Source organism: Petromyzon marinus, unplaced genomic scaffold (genome assembly GCF_048934315.1).
Source record: "Petromyzon marinus isolate PM22_M1 ecotype Great Lakes invasive population unplaced genomic scaffold, UKy_Petmar_22M1.pri1.0 PM_G_Scaffold_3, whole genome shotgun sequence".
Taxonomy (NCBI): Eukaryota; Metazoa; Chordata; class Hyperoartia; order Petromyzontiformes; family Petromyzontidae; genus Petromyzon; species Petromyzon marinus.
The window spans coordinates 5,841,608-5,859,982 of record NW_027422872.1 but is presented as its reverse complement, the minus strand read 5'-3'; the positions used below and the strand labels follow the sequence as shown (position 1 = coordinate 5,859,982).

Genomic DNA, 18,375 nt, shown 5'->3' with positions numbered 1-18,375 from the left:
TTATTTAATTTCCTATCTACGTGACTTTACCGAAAGAACCAAGAATATTAATTCCTGCAGTCACCAAAGTTTTAAGTCAAAACATTCACACACGTTGACAAAGCCTCACCTTGTGTTGTTTTGGGCAGGTCGCTTCTGATAACAAGAGCGGTATAGCAGCTCAAGCGGGCTTGTCCTGCTAACAAAAGAACGAAAATAAAAACTGCGTGAATATTTACAATAAAACAAAGTTACAAAGTGGCGAGCAGGGTGAAGACAAATTAAACTTAAGCGAGGAGGCAAGGCCCCGCGTGGCTAGGCCCCGCGTTGTAAAGTTCCAACCTGGACATCGATTCCCATGCTCGCTGCTACTCAACTGACATCCCTACGAGAGCGAGGCTCTACCTTGGTAAACAACAACAACAACCACCACCACCACAACGACCACCACAACGATGAGAATTTCTCACCTCGGATTTCAGTGCAAGCGCGCACACGGCAGCTTCCTGTTACCTAGCGACAGCAGGAAGTAGCATGACGTCACTTCCCTCCCAAGAGCGGCTCTGTAACTGAATAAATTATGTTAATGAGGCTGGCCCATATGTGGAGGGATGGGGGCGTGGGCGCTGAACCTGTCGCAATATACTCGCGACGGCTTTAACGGATATATTATGTTAATGAGCCACCAGTCACTGGGCGTAGCTTTGCCCAAATAAGGATTGCCACTGGAACGATATCGGCAGTGACCCACGCGGAGGGTACGTCACGCTCAAGAGCACGGTGGACGGGGGAGGGCTGAATACCTTGGTGACATGACGTGACTAGCGAGGTACACCTCACCCTGGCGTTTCACGCCGATGAGGTAATGCAGAGTGGTGACGTCACAGAGTTGGAGTTTTAGTTGATTTAGATTCATTTTCCATTGCTCCCTTCCTTGGGTGTGTGAGCCCAGCTACAACAACGTGGACATTGTGTATACACTGTGTGTGTGTACACTGTATGTGTGTACACTATGTGTATACACTTTGTGACACTGTCACTGTGTGTCGCTGTGTCACTGTGTGTGTCACTGTGTGTGTCACTGTGCCTGGCACAAGCGTCGTGGTGACGTCACCGCCACTTAGTGGCGAATGGCGATTGTTGTTGTGTCACTGTGTGTCACTGTGTGTACACTGTGTCACTGTGTGTACACTGCGTGTGTGTACACTGTGTGTGTACACTGCCTGTGCACACTGTGTGTGTATCACTGTGTATATACACTGTGTGTGTACCCTGTGTGTGTACACTGTGTATACACTGTATGTGTGTACACTGTGTGTGTACAGTGTATACCCTGTGCATGTGTACAGTGCATACACTGTGTGTACACACAGTGTGTGTACACACTGTGTGTGTGTACACTGTGTGTATACACTGTGTGTGTGTCACTGTGTGTGTGTACACTGTGTCACTGTGTGTGTGTACACTGTGTGTATACACTGTGTGTGTACATTGTGTGCATGTGTACACTGTGTGTACAGTGTGTGTACACTGTGTGTGTACACTGTGTGTGACACTGTTTGTGTCCGAACCCCTGGCAAGGCCATCTACTTAATGACGAGAGAAAATTTACACGAAATGTCCTTTTCAATGAAGTCTTCCAGATGTAAATTGATACAAGCTTTTAATGAAGAGATAAAATCATCTAATTCAAAACACAACACAATTCAAAGATGCTTCATTTTAAAACTTCAAAACGGAGCATGGGGTACTTGCGTGAATGCGTCCTTCGTGTGCAAATGTTGTGACTTTCCTGGCCTGAAGGCCGTCAATGTGTTGGACCCTTATTGGTGCACAGCGTCTCAACAACAGCAGCGGGGTTTGCTTCAACCGATAGGTAACGAACATCCAGACGTGAATCAGCAAGGTGCATTTATAGTCCTAGTTAGACAAAATCTACGTCAACACGTAAGACAAAACTATAATTCGTGTTGTAGAGAATGTACCTCCTCCTATACGTGTAACTTTCAAGTGGTATGCCTTGTAACTGATGAATGATCCGGGCGTGCTCCCTATTTCAAAGACGATGAGTTGCTCCAGAGGCAGACGCTTCGTGAAACACAAAAGTACCCTTTGACCTGTATCACAAGAACAACGGGTCTCACCTGAGTTCTCTGTACAGGTTACTTCCAAACACACACACTTTGTCCTAACATCACTTATTCAATGTGTGACCCTCAGACAAAATGTTACATGTACGCGCACAGTCAGACAAGTATTCATTCTAAATCATTGACGGGCATATTAACATTGAATTACTGCAGCGAAATTGACTGCATCAGGTTACATCGTATTAACAAGAAGTTATTTTAAAAATACGCACCGCCTGCTTAACAGTGTATGTACACCGTACTATTGCAGTGTCATTCAAAACGAGTAGGCCATTGCATGCTGGCATCTGGGTCAAAATGTAGCAAATTCTAAACATTAGCTACAAATAATAGATCACGGAGTTTAGATCGCAACACAAGCAATCGTCATCAGGTGGGACAACCACAGCAGCAAGAAGACAAAACTGCTGAAATAGGCGCCTACTACTTCAGCGTCTTCTTCTTGCTGTGGTTGTCCCACCTGATGACGATTGCTTGTGTTGTGATCTAAACGCCATGGTCTGTTATGTTTCTACCCACGTGATGACTTTACAGAAATAACGAGAGTGTGGATTCCTGCAGTCACAAAAGCTTCGAATCAAGATTGCCGACATACTACACAACCTAGATGACGCATCAATCATCGCCCCCTACTGACAGGCTCTTGCCCACATGCAGGCCGGTGCAGGGCCACCACTCCGAGCCGCACAGGGGCAGCTGGTACTAGGGGATGCTCTTCGAGCGTCTCACAGGAGATACAAAACTCCGAGTTGCCGAGGCGATTAAGCGAGCAAAGCGTAAAAGCAATTATCATGAGAACATCGTGAATGCTTGGGAGCTTATTGGCTCTCGCTCCTGGTGAGAGATTGACCCAACCCACAGGTCCACAAAGACTGGCCACTCTTACTCTGCAGGTTGAATCTAAGAATTGAGTGTTCAACTTCAAATTCTTGTCATTAAAGGCCTGTGACAAAGGTGCATCTATTGTAGCGACATCGTCTCTGGCTTACACATCTACCGGGTCTCCACTTGACGTTGTATTGTCTAGGAGAAACTCCACCCACACTTCCACAAACTGCTGGGAGTTGCCTCGCTCTGCCTCACAGTCAGAATTCACCCCCTGCTTGACATCAATATGAAGGTCCGATTTTAGAGTTGAATCTTCATCTTCACATTTCACCTATACTTCTTCGCTATTCACCATCACTTCTTCCTTCTTCACCATCACTTCTTCCCTCTTCACCATCACCTCTTCATATTTCACCTTGATACCTTGAAAAGTGTCCAAGCTGGGATTTTCTTCCGGTTCGTGTTTCATGAGGGATGGGCTTATAGTGGCACTTTGACTTTCACAAGCTGATTTCAGACTCCACTCCTTGCAGATCTTCTGATGCGTCCGTGTTCTCTGGTGTACTTGAAGATTTTATGAATGTGCAAACGCCTTCCTGCAGAATGCACCTGAAGGGTTTCTCTCCCGTGTGTGTTCTCTGGTGTACTTCAAGATGTGATGACTGTGCAAACATCATCCCACACAGAGTGTACCTCAAGGGTTTCTCTCCTGTGTGTGTTCTCTGGTGTGTTACAAGAGCAGATGACTGTGCAAACGCCTTCCCACACACACTGCACTTGAAGGGTTTCTCTCCTGTGTGTGTTCTCTGGTGTACTTTAAGATGTGGTGACTGTGAAAACGCCTTCCCGCACAGAGTGCACTTGAAGGGTTTCTCTCCCGTGTGTGTTCTCTGGTGTACTTGAAGATGTGGTGACTGTGCAAACATCATCCCGCATAAAATGCACCTGAAGGGTTTCTCTCCTGTGTGTATTCTCTGGTGTTTTTTAAGAACAGATGACAGTGAAAATGCCTTCCCACACACAGTGCACTTGAATGGTTTCTCTCCTGTGTGTGTTCTCTGGTGTTTTTTAAGAACAGTTGACTGTGAAAATGCCTTCCCACACACAGTACACTTGAAGGGTTTCTCTCCCGTGTGTGTTCTCTGGTGTTCTTTAAGAACGGATGACCGTGAAAACGCCTTCCCACACACACTGCACTTGAAAGGTTTCTCTCCTGTGTGAGTTCTCTGGTGCCGTGTGAAATCTCCAGTACGATCCGTGCTGTATGCACACCGGTCGCATTGGAGCCTTGCCCTACCGAGCTGCGCTGCGTGCATTTGCTCCATCAGACCAATTCTGCGGAGGAAGCGTCAGAGGAAGCGTCAGAGGAAGCGTCAGCTGCAGACAGAAAAAAATAATATCCCCACCATCTACACGACAGTATCGAGGCACAGAGGAATGCATATATAGTCACATGTGACTTACACGTCTATACTTATTCATATATTCATGATGTAGTGAAAAAGTGTCCCAAATTCATCACAGGGCTGTTATGGCACACAATGAGAGGGCAAATGGTTATAAACATGCCGGGAAGCCCTCGTATCTTCAAAATGAATGTTCACCCAAAACTCCGAGCACACAATTTAAGCTGTCTGGCTGCAAAAGGAATATTTATGAAAGCTCAATTCAGCTGACATAGCAGAGGGTGTTGAAAACAATACTATTTGTGTTATGCAGAAATTCATAAATTAATGTTAAATCGCAACTTAGAGGTGTGAATCCAGGCTCAGATGTCCTTAAATGCTGGGATGAACAGTTCCGACTTCAGCTGAATGTGTGTGCTGTGTTAACTTCCTGTTTCCATTCTTACAAAGAGTTCCAGAGGAAAACAAAAGTAAACTACTGTTATGATATAACCTCCGTGTTCAACAGAGTTAATAGACGTTACTGCAAACACAAACTGTACACTGTCACCGGGTAAACAGGCGGTGGCGTGTTTAGAATAACGCCTGGCCACCTTCATCTGCTTGGCATGAATGCTTCCTCACTACACCAAGTAATTGAGGATCAACGAACATAACCGAGGCTAACTGGAGTTGGCGTGTCTCTCTCCGTGGTGAGATGTTAACTACCTCACCTGGTATACAGGAAGTCGTGGGTTCGATCCCGACCCTGATGCCTGCTGTATAGTTGGAGTTTGCGTGTCTCTCCGCTGAGCATCTTTGACCGATAGAGATTGACACACGTATTCTTGTTTCTTTCGGTAAAGTTACGTAGATAGAAAATAACAATAACAGATTATACAATTACATTTAATAAAGACCACTTGTGTTGCGATCAAAAAGTGAGTTTATTTGCTTTATTTACAATTTTTATTTATTTTCATTATGTTATTTTAATTGTATTTCCTATCTACGTGACTTTACCGAAAGAACCAAGAATATTAATTCCTGCAGTCACCAAAGTTTAAAGTCAAAACATTCGCACACGTTGACAAAGCCTCACCTTGTGTTGTTGTAGGCAGGTTGCTTCTGATAACAAGAGTGGTATAGCAGCTCAAGCGGGCTTGGCCTGCTAACAAAAGAAAATAAAAACTGCGTGAATATTGACAATAAAACAAAGTTACAAAGTGGCGAGCCGGGTGAAGACAAATTAAACTTAAGCGAGATAATTAAAGTAAATGCAATCAGGCGAGGGCAGGAGGCAAGGCCCCGCGTGGCTAGGCCCCGCGTTGTAAAGTTCCAACCTGGACATCGATTCCCATGCTCGCTGCTACTCAACTGACATCCCTACGAGAGAGAGAGGCTCTACCTTGGTAAACAACAACAACAACAACCACCACCACAACCACCACCACCACCACAACGATGAGAATTTCTCACCTCGGATTTCAGTGCAAGCGCGCACACGGCAGCTTCCTGTTACCTCGCGACAGCAGGAAGTAGTATGACGTCACTTCCCCCCCACGAGCGGCTCTCCAACTGAATAAATTATGTTAATGAAGCCGGCCCATATGTCGAAGGATGGGGGCGTGGGCGCTGAACCCGTCGAAATAAACTCGCGACGGCTTTAACGGCAACATTATGTTAATGAGCCACCAGTCACTGGGCGTAGCTTTGCCCAAATAAGGATTGCCACTGGACCGATAACGGCAGTGACCCAAGCGGAGGTGACGTCACGCTCAAGAGCGTGGTGGACGGGGGAATACCTTCGTGACATGACGTCACTAGCGAGGTACTCCTCCCCCTGGCGTTTCACGCCGATGAAGTAATGCAGGGTGGTGACGTCACAGAGCGGGATTGGAGTTCAAGTTGATTTAGATTCATTTTCCATTGCTCCCTCCCTTGGGTGCGTGAGCTCAGCAACAACAACGTGGACATTATTGTGTATACTCTGTGTGTGTGTACACTGTGTGTATACACTGTGTGTCTGTGTATACTGTGTGTGTGTGTACACTGTGTGTGTACACCGTGTGTGTGTACACTGTGTATACACTGTGTGTGTACACTGTGTGTGTGTGTACACTGTGTGTGTACACTGTGTGTGTACACTGTGTGTGTGTATACTGTGTGTGTGTGTACACTGTGTGTGTGTACAGTGTGTGTGTGTACACTTCTAGATTTAAAGCTTTCGTGACTGCAAGGATCCATACTCTTTGGTTCTATTGGGTAAAGTCACGTAGGTCAAAGACGTTGTACTGCCCCTGACGATATCCTTGTCAGCTTCGATGTGGTCTCTTTGTTCACCAAGGTCCCAGTACCTGATACCATTGAAATAATTGAAAATTTGGTCCAACATGGACTAGACCCCGACACACCTGCACTGGTTAGGCCTGCCTCAACAATACCTACTTTACTTGGAATGGCTCCTTCTACAAACAAAATGAGGGTACCCCCATGGGATCCCCCTTATCACCAGTGATAGCCAATATTTTCATGGAGAAATTTGAATCAGACGCCATCCAGACTTCCACCCTCAGACCTTCCCTGTGGAAGAGATATGTGGATGACACTTTCGTGATTTGGCCACATGGCCTCCCAGCTCTGAACCTTTTCCTACACTACATCAATTCCAAACATCCCGCCATCAAATTCACCATGGAAGTGGAGAAAGATGGCAAGCTACCATTCTTAGATGTTCTGTTTGAGAGGAGACCTGATGGCTCATTGGGGCATTCTGTCTACAGGAAACCCACCCACACAGATTCCTACTTGAAACCTGATTCCCACCACCACCCAACCCAAAAGAATTCTCTCATCAAAACTTTATACCATAGGGCTCATTGCATTTCGGACCAACACCACCTGACCAGTGAATTAAAACATGTACAACTGGTCCTCAAAAGGAATGGTTACTCTGATCGTACCATCCGCCAAGCTGTTTCTCCCTCCATACAGAAACAACCACTTGATACTCCGGTCAAAACCATCACACTACCATATATAGCAGGCATTACTAAAAAGATTTCCAAAATTCTAAACAAACACAAGATCCAGGTCCGGTTCAATACAGTACACAAAATTCGTGATCTGATCCCATCCGTGAAGGATGTCATTCCTGACTTACAGTACCCCGGGGTTTACAAATTGAGTTGTACCTGCGGTGATTGCTATATCGGGGAGACAAATTGACATGTCTCTGACCGAATTCGCGACCACAAATCAGATTTGAAACACGGCAAAACGAATTCTTTTCTGCCGTGGCTGATCACTGTTACAACGCTGTGGGGGATCACGATATCATTTTCTCCGATACCAAGGTTCTTTGCAAACCCACGGGTTTTTATCAGAGATTTGTTCACGAGGCAATTCAGATCTACAAACACAGACACAATTTCAACCGAGAAGATGGTTTCAAATTTAGCAACCATTGGAAAGATGTTCTAAATCGAACTAAACATTAAACTAATTTCAATGGTACAGTATATTTTTCAAGTAGTGGTACCCCAAACTTTCGCAGCTCTTATAAATTCCCTTTTCACACCATCAATAGGTAAACTCTCCCCCCCCCCCCCCCCCCGCGCCAAACGGCAAGTCCACCGGCACGTACAACACCTCTTTTCTAAAATCGGCCAATCAAATGCTAATTTTTATGCTAATTTCTTTGTCAGGACACCTTGTTTGCTCGCACACAGTTTAAAGGTCCGCGGTCTGAGCGTGGTTGTATTTCGCTAAATTCTCCTGTTTGATTTGTACTAAGTGCCTCGGTGAATGTATATGATCTGACTTTAACATAGCTATTTCTGTGACCAGTTACAAGCTAATCACTCAGCTATTTCAATGCTAAATTCTATGCTAATTCCTTTGTTAAGGGGTGCCTCTGCGAATGAGTATCCTTTAACTTAGCTATTTCAATGAGCCATTTCAATGCTAAATTCTATGCTAATTCCTTTGTCAAGGCGCTTTGTTTCTTCTCACACAGCTTAAAGGTCGTGATCTGCGCGTGGCTTTTTCCACTCCAGCGCTGTCCTCTAGACAGTCTCGTCCCTTCACCTGATGAAGGCCGCTTGTGTTGTGGCCAAAACATCGTGATTTTTGTTATTTAATTTTTTACCTACGTAACTTTACCCAATAGAACCAAAGAGTATGGATCCTAGCAGTCACGAAAGCTTTAAATCTAGAATAGAAATGTAATGCAATACAACAGAGTCGGCCAACATAAGAGTCAACACCCCACCTGGTTGATAACGTTCTTCCAAAGATTGCTCAATTTGAAAGAGAGACAAAACACAGACACGGAGACACATAGACAGAGAGAGATAACACAGAGACACACAGAGAGAGATACACACATACAGTGAGGGAAAAAAGTATTTGATCCCCTGCTGATTTTGTACGTTTGCCCACTGACAAAGAAATGATCAGTCTATAATTTTAATGGAAGGTTTATTTGAACAGTGAGAGACAGAATAACAACAACAAAATCCAGATAAACGCATGTCAAAAATGTTATAAATTTATTTGCATTTTAATGAGGGAAAAAAGTATTTGACCCCTCTGCAAAACATGACTTAGTACTTGGTGGCAAAACCCTTGTTGGCAATCACAGAGGTCAGACGTTTCTTGTAGTTGGCCACCATGTTTGCACACATCTCAGGAGGGATTTTGTCCCACTCCTCTTTGCAGATCTTCTCCAAGTCATTAAGGTTTCGAGGCTGACGTTTGTCAACTCGAACCTTCAGCTCCCTCCAGATTTCCTATGGGATTAAGGTCTGGAGACTGGCTAGGCCACCCCAGGACCTTAATGTGCTTCTTCTTGAGCCACTCCTGTTGCCTTGGCCGTGTGTTTTGGGTCATTGTCATGCTGGAATACCCATCCACCATCCATTTTAAATGCCCTGGCTGAGGGAAGGAGGTTCTCACCCAAAATTTGACGGTGCATGGCCCCGTCTATCGTCCCTTTGATGCGGTGAAGTTGTCCTGTCCTCTTAGCAGAAAAACACCCCAAAGCATGTTTCCACCGCCATGTTTGACGGTGGGGATGGTGTTCTTGGGGTCATAGGCAGCATTCCTCCTCCTCCAAACACGGCGAGTTGAGTCGATGCTAAAGAGCTCCATTTTGGTCTAATCCGACCAAAACACTTTCACCCAGTTGTCCTCTGAATCATTCAGATGTTCATTGGAAAACTTCAGACGGGCATGTATGTGCTTTCTTGAGCAGGGGAACCTTGCATGCGCTGCAGGACTTCAGTCCTTCACGGTGAAGTGTTATCAATTGTTTTCTTGGTGACTATGGTCCCAGCTGCCTTGAGATCATTGACAAGATCCTCCCGTGTAGTTCTGGGCTGATTCCTCACCGTTCTCATGATCATTGCAACTCCACGAGGTGAGATCTTGCATGGAGCCCCAAGCCAAAGGAGATTGACAGTTTTTCTGCGTTTCTTCCATTTGCGAATAATCGCACCAACTGTTGTCACCTTCTCACCAAGCTGCTTGGCAATGGTCTTGTAGCCCATTCCAGCCTTGTGTAGCTCTACAATCTTGTACCTGACATCCTTGGAGAGCTCTTTGGTCTTGGCCATGGTGGAGAGTTTGGGATCTGATTGATTGATTGCTTCTGTGGACAGGTGTCTTTTATACAGGTAACAAGCTGAGATTAGGAGCACTCCCTTTAAGAGTATGCTCCTAATCTCAGCTCGTTACCTGTATAAAAGACACCTGGGAGCCAGAAATCTTTCCGATTGAGAGGGGGTCAAATACTTATTTCCCTCATTAAAATGCAAATCAATTTATAACATTTTCGACATGCGTTTCTCTGGATTTTCTTGTTGTTATTCTGTCTCTCACTGTTCAAATAAACCTACCATTAAAATTATAGACTGATCATTTCCTTGTCAGTGGGCAAACGTACAAAATCAGCAGGGGATCAAATACTTTTTTCCCTCACTGTAGGCACACAGAGAAACAACGCCTCTGTGTCGAGGCCTTAAATAGAGAGAGAGGGGCAGAGAGAGAGGGGAGGGGGTGTAGAGAAATCCGCGAGTCAATGCAAGGCCGTAGCCATGGAGTCAACATTGTGGGGGACCAAATCTACCAGGGGCTCTGGGGTCCCCCCCCCAGGAAAAAAATCTAAATTTGAAAACTAATTTCCTGACATTTCCTAAAATATTGAAAAATTTCACTAACACATGGGATGGAATGTTTGTATTATTTGATACAATAATGTATAATATTGTATTGTATTACATTGCTCTGTTTTTACTTTTTAACTTTTCTTGTTTCATAGTATGTAATGGCAGAGATTAGGGATTCATAAAGTACAACGCAATCATACAAACACAAATCTACGCATTGTTATATGAAGACAAGTCCACATTTTGTGGCCAAGGTTTAGCAAGTTGTTTTTATTAACATAGCATAGCAATTATTATTTAAAAAAATATTTTTATAGCAATAAATTGGGGGAGACATTTTGAGCATGTTTAATTATTGTGGGGGGATATGTCCCCCACCAATATATATTATAATTATTATAATATATTATAATTACGGCCTTGTGTCAATGAGAGATTTGGAACTTTGGTGACTGCAGGAAATAATAACACGAGTACACGCAGAGAGAGAGAAAGCACACTTATATTCTTGGTTCTTTCAGTAAAGTCACCACGTAGAAGAGGAAACAATAAAATAATTAAAATATAAAACAATAAAATTCTCACGACGTTTCGACTGCAACACAAGCAATCATCATCAGGTGTGAAAACCACAGCAAGAAACCACAGCAAGAAAATGTTCTTGCTGTGGTTTTCACACCTGATGATTGCTCGTCTTGCAGTCGAAACGTCGTGAGAATTTTATTGTTTGATATTTTTATTAATTTATTGTTTCCCTTCTACGTGGTGGTGACTTTACCGAAAGAACAAAGAATATAAATCCCTGCAGTCAAGAAAGCTTTAAATCAAAAGCACACTTAATCAAACAAACTGAGTAAAACTTGGAAATGTAATGCAATGCAACACAGAGAGTCGGTCAACACACAATAAACGCATAGCCTGGTAGATTACTTTCTTACAAAGATTGCTCAACTAAGCGAGATAATTAAAGTAAATGCAATCAGGCGAGGGCAGGAGGCAAGGCCCCGCGTGGCTAGGCCCCGCGTTGTAAAGTGCCAACCTGGACATCGATTCCCATGCTCGCTGCTACTCAACTGACATCCCTACGAGAGAGAGAGGCTCTACCTTGGTAAACAACAACAACCACCACCACAACGACCACCACAACCGCGATGAGAATTTCTCACCTCGGATTTCAGTTCACGCGCGGAGCGGCAGATTTAGCCACCTCGTGACGTCACGCGGCAGCAGGAGATGACGTCACTTGGGTGGTACAAGAACACTCCCCTCCCGCAGCCGAGCGGGTCCTAATTTAAATAAATTATGTTAATGAGCCCGGCCCATACGTGGAGGGATGGGGCGTGGGTGCTGAAACCCGTCGCAATAAACTCGCGACGGCCTTCACGAATACATTATGTTAATGAACCGCAAGTCACCGGGCGTAGCTTTTCCCAAATAAGGATTGTACTTGAACAACAAATAACGGAAGTTGACCCAGGCAAAGGTGACGTCACGCTCAAGGGCGCGGTAGACGGGGTGGGGTGAATACCTTGGTGACATGACGTCCCTAGTGAGGTACACCTCCCCCTGGCGTTTCACGCCGATGAGGTGTGCTGAGTAGTGACGTCACAGAGCGGGGTTGGAGTTTAAGTTGATTTAGATTCATTTTCCATTGCTCCCTCCCTTGAACTCAGCAACAACAACAACGTGGACATTGCATCCCACTGGGATTTTTAGCACACAGCGTTGGTGTACGGTGCTTTTTTCAGGAATATTTTGCTGTTTTTTATTCACTTTAAGATGTGTTTCTTTTTCTGTTTTCAGAGTCACACAAAGTCACTTTAAGATGTGTTTCTTGTTCGTGTTTGTGGTGGTTGCACTTGATTCAAGAGCCGAATGGCTCACAGGGGTATACCAAAAAATATATAAACTTAAATTATTGTGTACACACTGTGTGTGTGTACACACTGTGTACGTACACGCTGTGTGTGTGTGCACTGTGTGTGTACACGTACACACTGTGTGTGTACAGTGTGTGTGTACACTGTGTGTGTGTACATGTACACACTGTGTGTGTACACTGTGTGTGTACAGTGAATGTACACTGTGTGTGTACACTGTGTGTGTGTACACTCTGTGTGTGTACACTGTGTGTGTGCACTGTGTGTGTGTGCACTGTGTGTGTACACTGTGTGTGTGTGTACACTGTGTGTGTACACTGTGTGTGCACTGTGTGTGTGTACACTGTGTGTGCACTGTGTGTGTGTACACTGTGTGTGTACACTGTGTGTGTGTACACTCTGTGTGTGTACACTGTGGGGGGCACAGTCATCTCAATCGACCAATGGGCATCTTTTCATCAATTTATTATTTTCAAATTTTCTTGTTTTTTTGTTTTCTATTTACGTGACTTTACCGAAAGAACCAAGAATGTGGTAGCACATTCTCTATTTATTGCAGAGGTTCAGGGTTAAAATCCGACAGGCACACCTGGCTACCCCAGTAACATTCACCACAATATGCGCAGTCTGCTGAACGGCAGATGTAAAACATAACGTTGTGTCATTCACAACGCACATTGCATGTTGTTGTCACGGTAAAAATTGGGTTAATTCCAAACATTATCCAGAAACCCCACAACGGAGACACGCACCCCCTGTACCAACGACGGAGTCGCAGGGACAGACGCTCGATAACGTTGGAATCGATCTGCAGACGGCCAGCAGCTCCGTGTCGCCTTATCTCGATCCCGCAATCCCAACCAGGTGAAAGTCCGCATCGAACCGAACCCCCGGCAAGGCCATTGTCTACTTAACGACGAGAGAAAATTCACACGAAATGTCGTTTTCAATGAATAAGCTTTTAATGAAGAAATACAATTATACAATTCAAGACATAATACAATTAAAAGTTGTTTCATTTTCAAACTTCAAGACGGAGCATCGGGAGCTTGCGTGGAGGCGTCGTTCGTGTGCAATTTTTTTCGTGACTTTCCTGGCCCAAGGCCGCAAATGGTTGCGGGGCGCCGCAGGCGGTCAGGTTCGCTTCAACCCTTGGTCGTGAACATCCAGACGTGAATCAGCAAGGGGCATTTCATGTCCTAGTTCGACAAAATCTACGTCATCACGTAAGACAAAACTGCAATTCGTGTTGTAGAGAATGAACCTCCTCCTCTACGTGTAACTTTTAAGCGGTGTGCCATGTAACTGATTAATGATCAGAGTGTGCTCCTTATTTCAAAGACGATGAGTTGCTCCAGAGGGAGATGCTTCCTGAAAACACAAAAATACCCTTTGACCTGTATCACAAGAACAATGAGTCTCACCCGAGTTATCGGTACAGGTTACTTCCAAAACACACACTTTGTCCAAATATCACTTATTCAATGTTTGACCCTTATAGACAAAATGTTACATGTACGCACACAATCGGACAAGTATTAATTCTAAATTATTGACAGGCATATTAACAAAATTTAATTACTGCACTGAAATATACTGCATCAGGTTACATCGCATTGACAAGAAGCTATTTAAAAAAATACGCACCGTTTGCTTAACAGTGTATGTACAACAAACTATTGTAGTGTCATTCAAAACGAGTAGGCCATTGCATGCTGGCGTCTGGGTCAAAATTTATCAAATTCTAAACATTACCTACAAACTCCACAACTAAGATGCCACATCAATCATCGCCCCCTACTGACAGGCTCTTGTCCACATGCAGGCCGGTGCAGGGCCACCACCTTGTGCCACGCAGGGGCAGCTGCTACTTGGGGATGCTCTTCAAGTGTCTGAGAAGAGATACAAAACTCCGAATTGCCAGAGGCGATTAAGCAAGCACCCATATAAGTGGAATTATTAAATAATAAAAATCACGACGTTTTGGCCACAACACAAGTGGCCTTCATCAGGTGAAGGGACCGTGCTGTCATGATGGAAGGCCACGTGTGTTGTGGCCGAAACATCGTGATTTTTGTTATTTTATCTTTTTACCTACGTGACTTTGCCGAATAGAACCAAAGAGTATGGATCCTTGCAGTCACGAAAGCTTCAAATCTAGAATGTAATTATTGAAACCGAGTGAATGCTTGGGAGCTTATTGGCTCTCGCTCCTGGTTAGAGATTAACCCAACCCACAGGTCCACAAAGAATGGCCACTCTCACCATGCAGATTTAACCTAGGAACTGAGTGTTCAACTTCACATTCTTGTCATTAAAGGCCTGTGACAAAGGTGCATCCATTGGAGCGACCAGAGTGGAGTCAGCTCCGGGAGAGGCAACCACCTCGCCCCACGCTGCTCCTCCACTTCGAGGTCTGCGGAGAACTTCGCCACCACCACCACCAGCGTGGCGATCTTCACGGCTGTGCTCACTGTGGTTCTGCTGCTCATGCAGCCGATGGTGGAACTCCTCGGAGGATCTCGGCGTGGGGGTTCGAACATCAACGGCTCCAACGCCACCACCACCACCACCATAAACAACTACTCGGGACTCATGAAGGACGTCTCTCCACCGGCAGCGGTCGCCACCTGGGGACCGATGTTCACCAGCGGCCACGCAAACAGACAGGAGAGGGACGGCCCAGCCTGCCCCCCCGGGATGCCCTGGCTCATGGACAGCGCGCCGACTCCTCTCCTGCACGCTGCGGGTCAGCTGTGCAGTAGCCACAGTGAGGACATAGTGGACAGCGTGCTCCCTGCCCTGCCGCAGGCTATGGGTCAGGTGTGCAGTAGCCACAGTGAGGACATTGTGGACAGCGTGCTCCCTGCCCTACTGCAGGCTATGGGTCAGCTGTACAGCAGCTGCCAGGACATAGTGGACAGCATGCTCCCTGCCCTAGTGCAGGCTATGGGTCAGCTGAGCGGCAGCTGCCAGGACATAGTGGACAGCGTGCTCCCTGCCCTGCTCCACGTCGTGCGTCAGCTGTACAGCGGGTGCAAGGAGGCCATCGGCTCCACCGTGCCGCTGAACACCCCGCACACCGCCGTGCGTCTCCGGCGTTTCGTACGTCGCAAAGTTGAGTGAGCCACATCCATCGTCGTCGTCATCATCATCAGCCACGGTCAATCCACTGGCGGGTAGAGACCTCCCCGTGCCGTCGCCACCTCCCACGATGCCGCTGTGCGGTGATCCACCCAGCGCCTGACACGTGGAGCAATTTCATTGCTTCATCTCCCCACTGGGCATCCTCTCGGGTGACCCCCTCGCCGCCCATCGGCATCACTCGCCCCCTTCGCGCCCTCCACCGTCACCCTCAACTCCACCCGCAGTGGTTTAAACAGCCTGGTTGGGCACTGGAACGGTATCCCGGACAGTGCCGGATTAAGCTCGTGCGGGTCCTGTGGCATATATTATAAAGGTGCCCAAAATAAAATAAAATAACACAATTATTAAAACACAAAGTTTACACATCTACCGGGTCTCCACTTGACTTTGTATTGTCTAGGAGGAAGTCCACCCACACCTCCACTTCCACAAACTGCTGGGAGTTGCCTCGCTCTGCCTCACAGTCAGAATTCACCTCCTGCTACACGTTGCCTCCATCGATGTGAAGGTCCCATTTTGGAGTTGAATCTTTATCTTCACATTTCACCTTCACTTCTTCGCTCTTTGCCATCACCTCTTCACATTTCACCATCACTTCTTCCCTCTTCACCATCACTTCTTCCCTCTTCACCATCACCTCTTCATATTTCACCTCGATAACTTTAAAAGTGTCCACGCTGGGATTTTCTTCCGGTTCGTGTTTCATGAGGGATGGGCTCATGATGGCACTTTTACTTTCACTCCTTGTGGATCTTCTCATGCTTTTGTGTTTTCTGGTGTACTTGAAGATGTTGTTGCTGTGAAAACGCTCTCCCGCACGGAGTGCACCTGAAGGGTTTCTCTCCTGTGTGTATTCTCTGGTGTGTTACAAGAGTAGATGAATGTGCAAACGCCTTCCCACACACACTGCACTTGAAGGGTTTCTCTCCAGTGTGTGTTCTCTGGTGTTCTACAAGATTATATGAATGTGCAAATGCCTTCCAACACACACTGCACTTGAAGGGTTTCTCTCCTGTGTGAGTTCTCTCGTGCCGTGTCATATCTCCAGTACGATCCGTGCTGTATGCACACCGGTCGCATTGGAGCCTTGTCCTACCGAGCTGCGCTGAGCGCATTTGCTCCATCAGAACAATTCTGCGGAGGAAGCGTCAGAGGAAGCGTCAGCTGCAGACAGAAAAAAATAATATCCACACCATCTACACGACAGTATCGAGGCACAGAGGAATGCATATATAGTCACATGTGACTTACACGTCTATACTTATTCATATATTCAGGATGTAGTAAAAATGTTTCCTAAATTCATCACAGGGCTGTTATGGCACACAATGAGAGGGAAAATGGTCATAAACATGCCTGGAAGCCTTCGTATCTTCAAAATGAATGTTCACCCAAAACTCCGAGCACACAATTTCAGCTGTCTGGCTACAAAAGGAATATTGCTGAGAGCTAAATTCAGCTGACATAGCAAAGGGTGTTGAAAACAATACTATTTGTGTTGTGCAGAAATTCATAAATTAATGTTCAATCGCAACTTAGAGGTGTGAATCCAGGCTCAGATGTCCTTAAATGCTGGGGATGAACAGTTCCGACTTCAGCTGCATGTGTGTGCTGTGTTCACCTCCAGTTTCCATTCTTACAAAGAGTTCCAGAGGAAAACAAAAGTAAACTACTGTTACGCTATAACCTCCGTGTTCAACAGAGTTAATAGACGTTACTAAAAAACACAAACTGTACACTGTCACTGGGTAAACAGGCGGTGGCGTGTCTAGAATCACGCCTGGCCACCTTCATCTGCTTGGCATGAATGCTTCCTCACTCCACCATGTAATTAATCGAGGATCAATTAACATAACCGAGGCTAACTGGAGTTTGCGTGTCTCTCTCCGTGGTGAGATGTTAACTACCTCACCTGGTATACAGGAAGTCGTGGGTTCGATCCCGACACTGACGCCTGCTGTATATCTGGAGTTTGCGCGTCTTTGACCGATAGACATTGACACACGTATTCTTGGTTCTTTCAGTAAAGTTACGTAGATAGGAAATAACAATAACAGATAATAACAATAACAGATAATACAATTAAATTAAATAAAGACTACTTGTGTTGCAATCAAAACGTGGGTTTTTTTTGCTTTATTTACTATTTTTTATTGTTATTTTTATTTTATTTTCTATCTACGTGACTTTACCGAAAGAATCAAGAATATTAATTCCTGCAGTCACCAAAGTTTTAAGTCAAAACATTCACACACGTTGACAAAGCCTCACCTTGTGTTGTTGTGGGCAGGTCGCTTCTGATAACAAGAGCGGTATAGCAGCTCAAGCGGGCTTGGCCTGGTGAAAAAAATAAAAACTGCGTGAATATTTACAATAAAACAAAGTTACAAAGTGGCGAGCCGGGTGAAGACAAATTAAACTTAAGCGAGATAATTAAAGTGAATGCAATCAGGCGAGGGCAGGAGGCAAGGCCCCGCGTGGCTAGGCCCCGCGTTGTAAAGTTCCAACCTGGACATCGATTCCCATGCTCGCTGCTACTCAACTGACATCCCTACGAGAGAGAGAGAGGCTCTACCTTGATAAATAACAACAACAAAGACCACCACCTCAGATTTCAGTGCAAGCGTGGATCGGCAGCCTCCTGTTACCTCGCGACGTCACGCGGGTAACATGACGCCATTCCAGGGTAAGAGACACACCCCTCCCACGAGCAGCTCTGTAACTGAATAAGTTATGTTAATGAATCAGGGCCATATGTCGAGGGATGGGGCGTGGCTGCTGAACCCGACAGCTACTGATAATGATACTACTACTGATTATGCTACTACTGATAATT

General features: G+C 45.5%; 1 protein-coding gene across 2 annotated transcripts; it reads right to left on the bottom strand.

The window, feature by feature from the left end:
- Positions 1–1,645: 1,645 nt before the first annotated feature.
- On the bottom strand, positions 1,646–11,743 carry LOC142915335 (uncharacterized). Of its 2 annotated transcripts, XR_012935903.1 has the most exons (3): positions 11,679–11,743; positions 5,445–5,510; positions 1,647–4,292 (listed from the first exon to the last, which is right to left on the bottom strand). XR_012935903.1 is itself a non-coding variant. In XM_076061171.1 (2 exons), the coding sequence occupies exons 1-2, from the start codon at positions 5,157–5,159 to the stop codon at positions 3,458–3,460; spliced, it is 918 nt and encodes a 305-aa protein (XP_075917286.1). In that variant the 5' UTR covers positions 5,160–5,187; the 3' UTR covers positions 1,646–3,457. The 2 variants fall into 2 exon arrangements, 1 of the variants encoding a protein (XP_075917286.1); XM_076061171.1 differs by lacking the exons at positions 5,445–5,510; positions 11,679–11,743 and adding an exon at positions 5,077–5,187 and having other exon boundaries at positions 1,646–4,292.
- Positions 11,744–18,375: the final 6,632 nt, after the last annotated feature.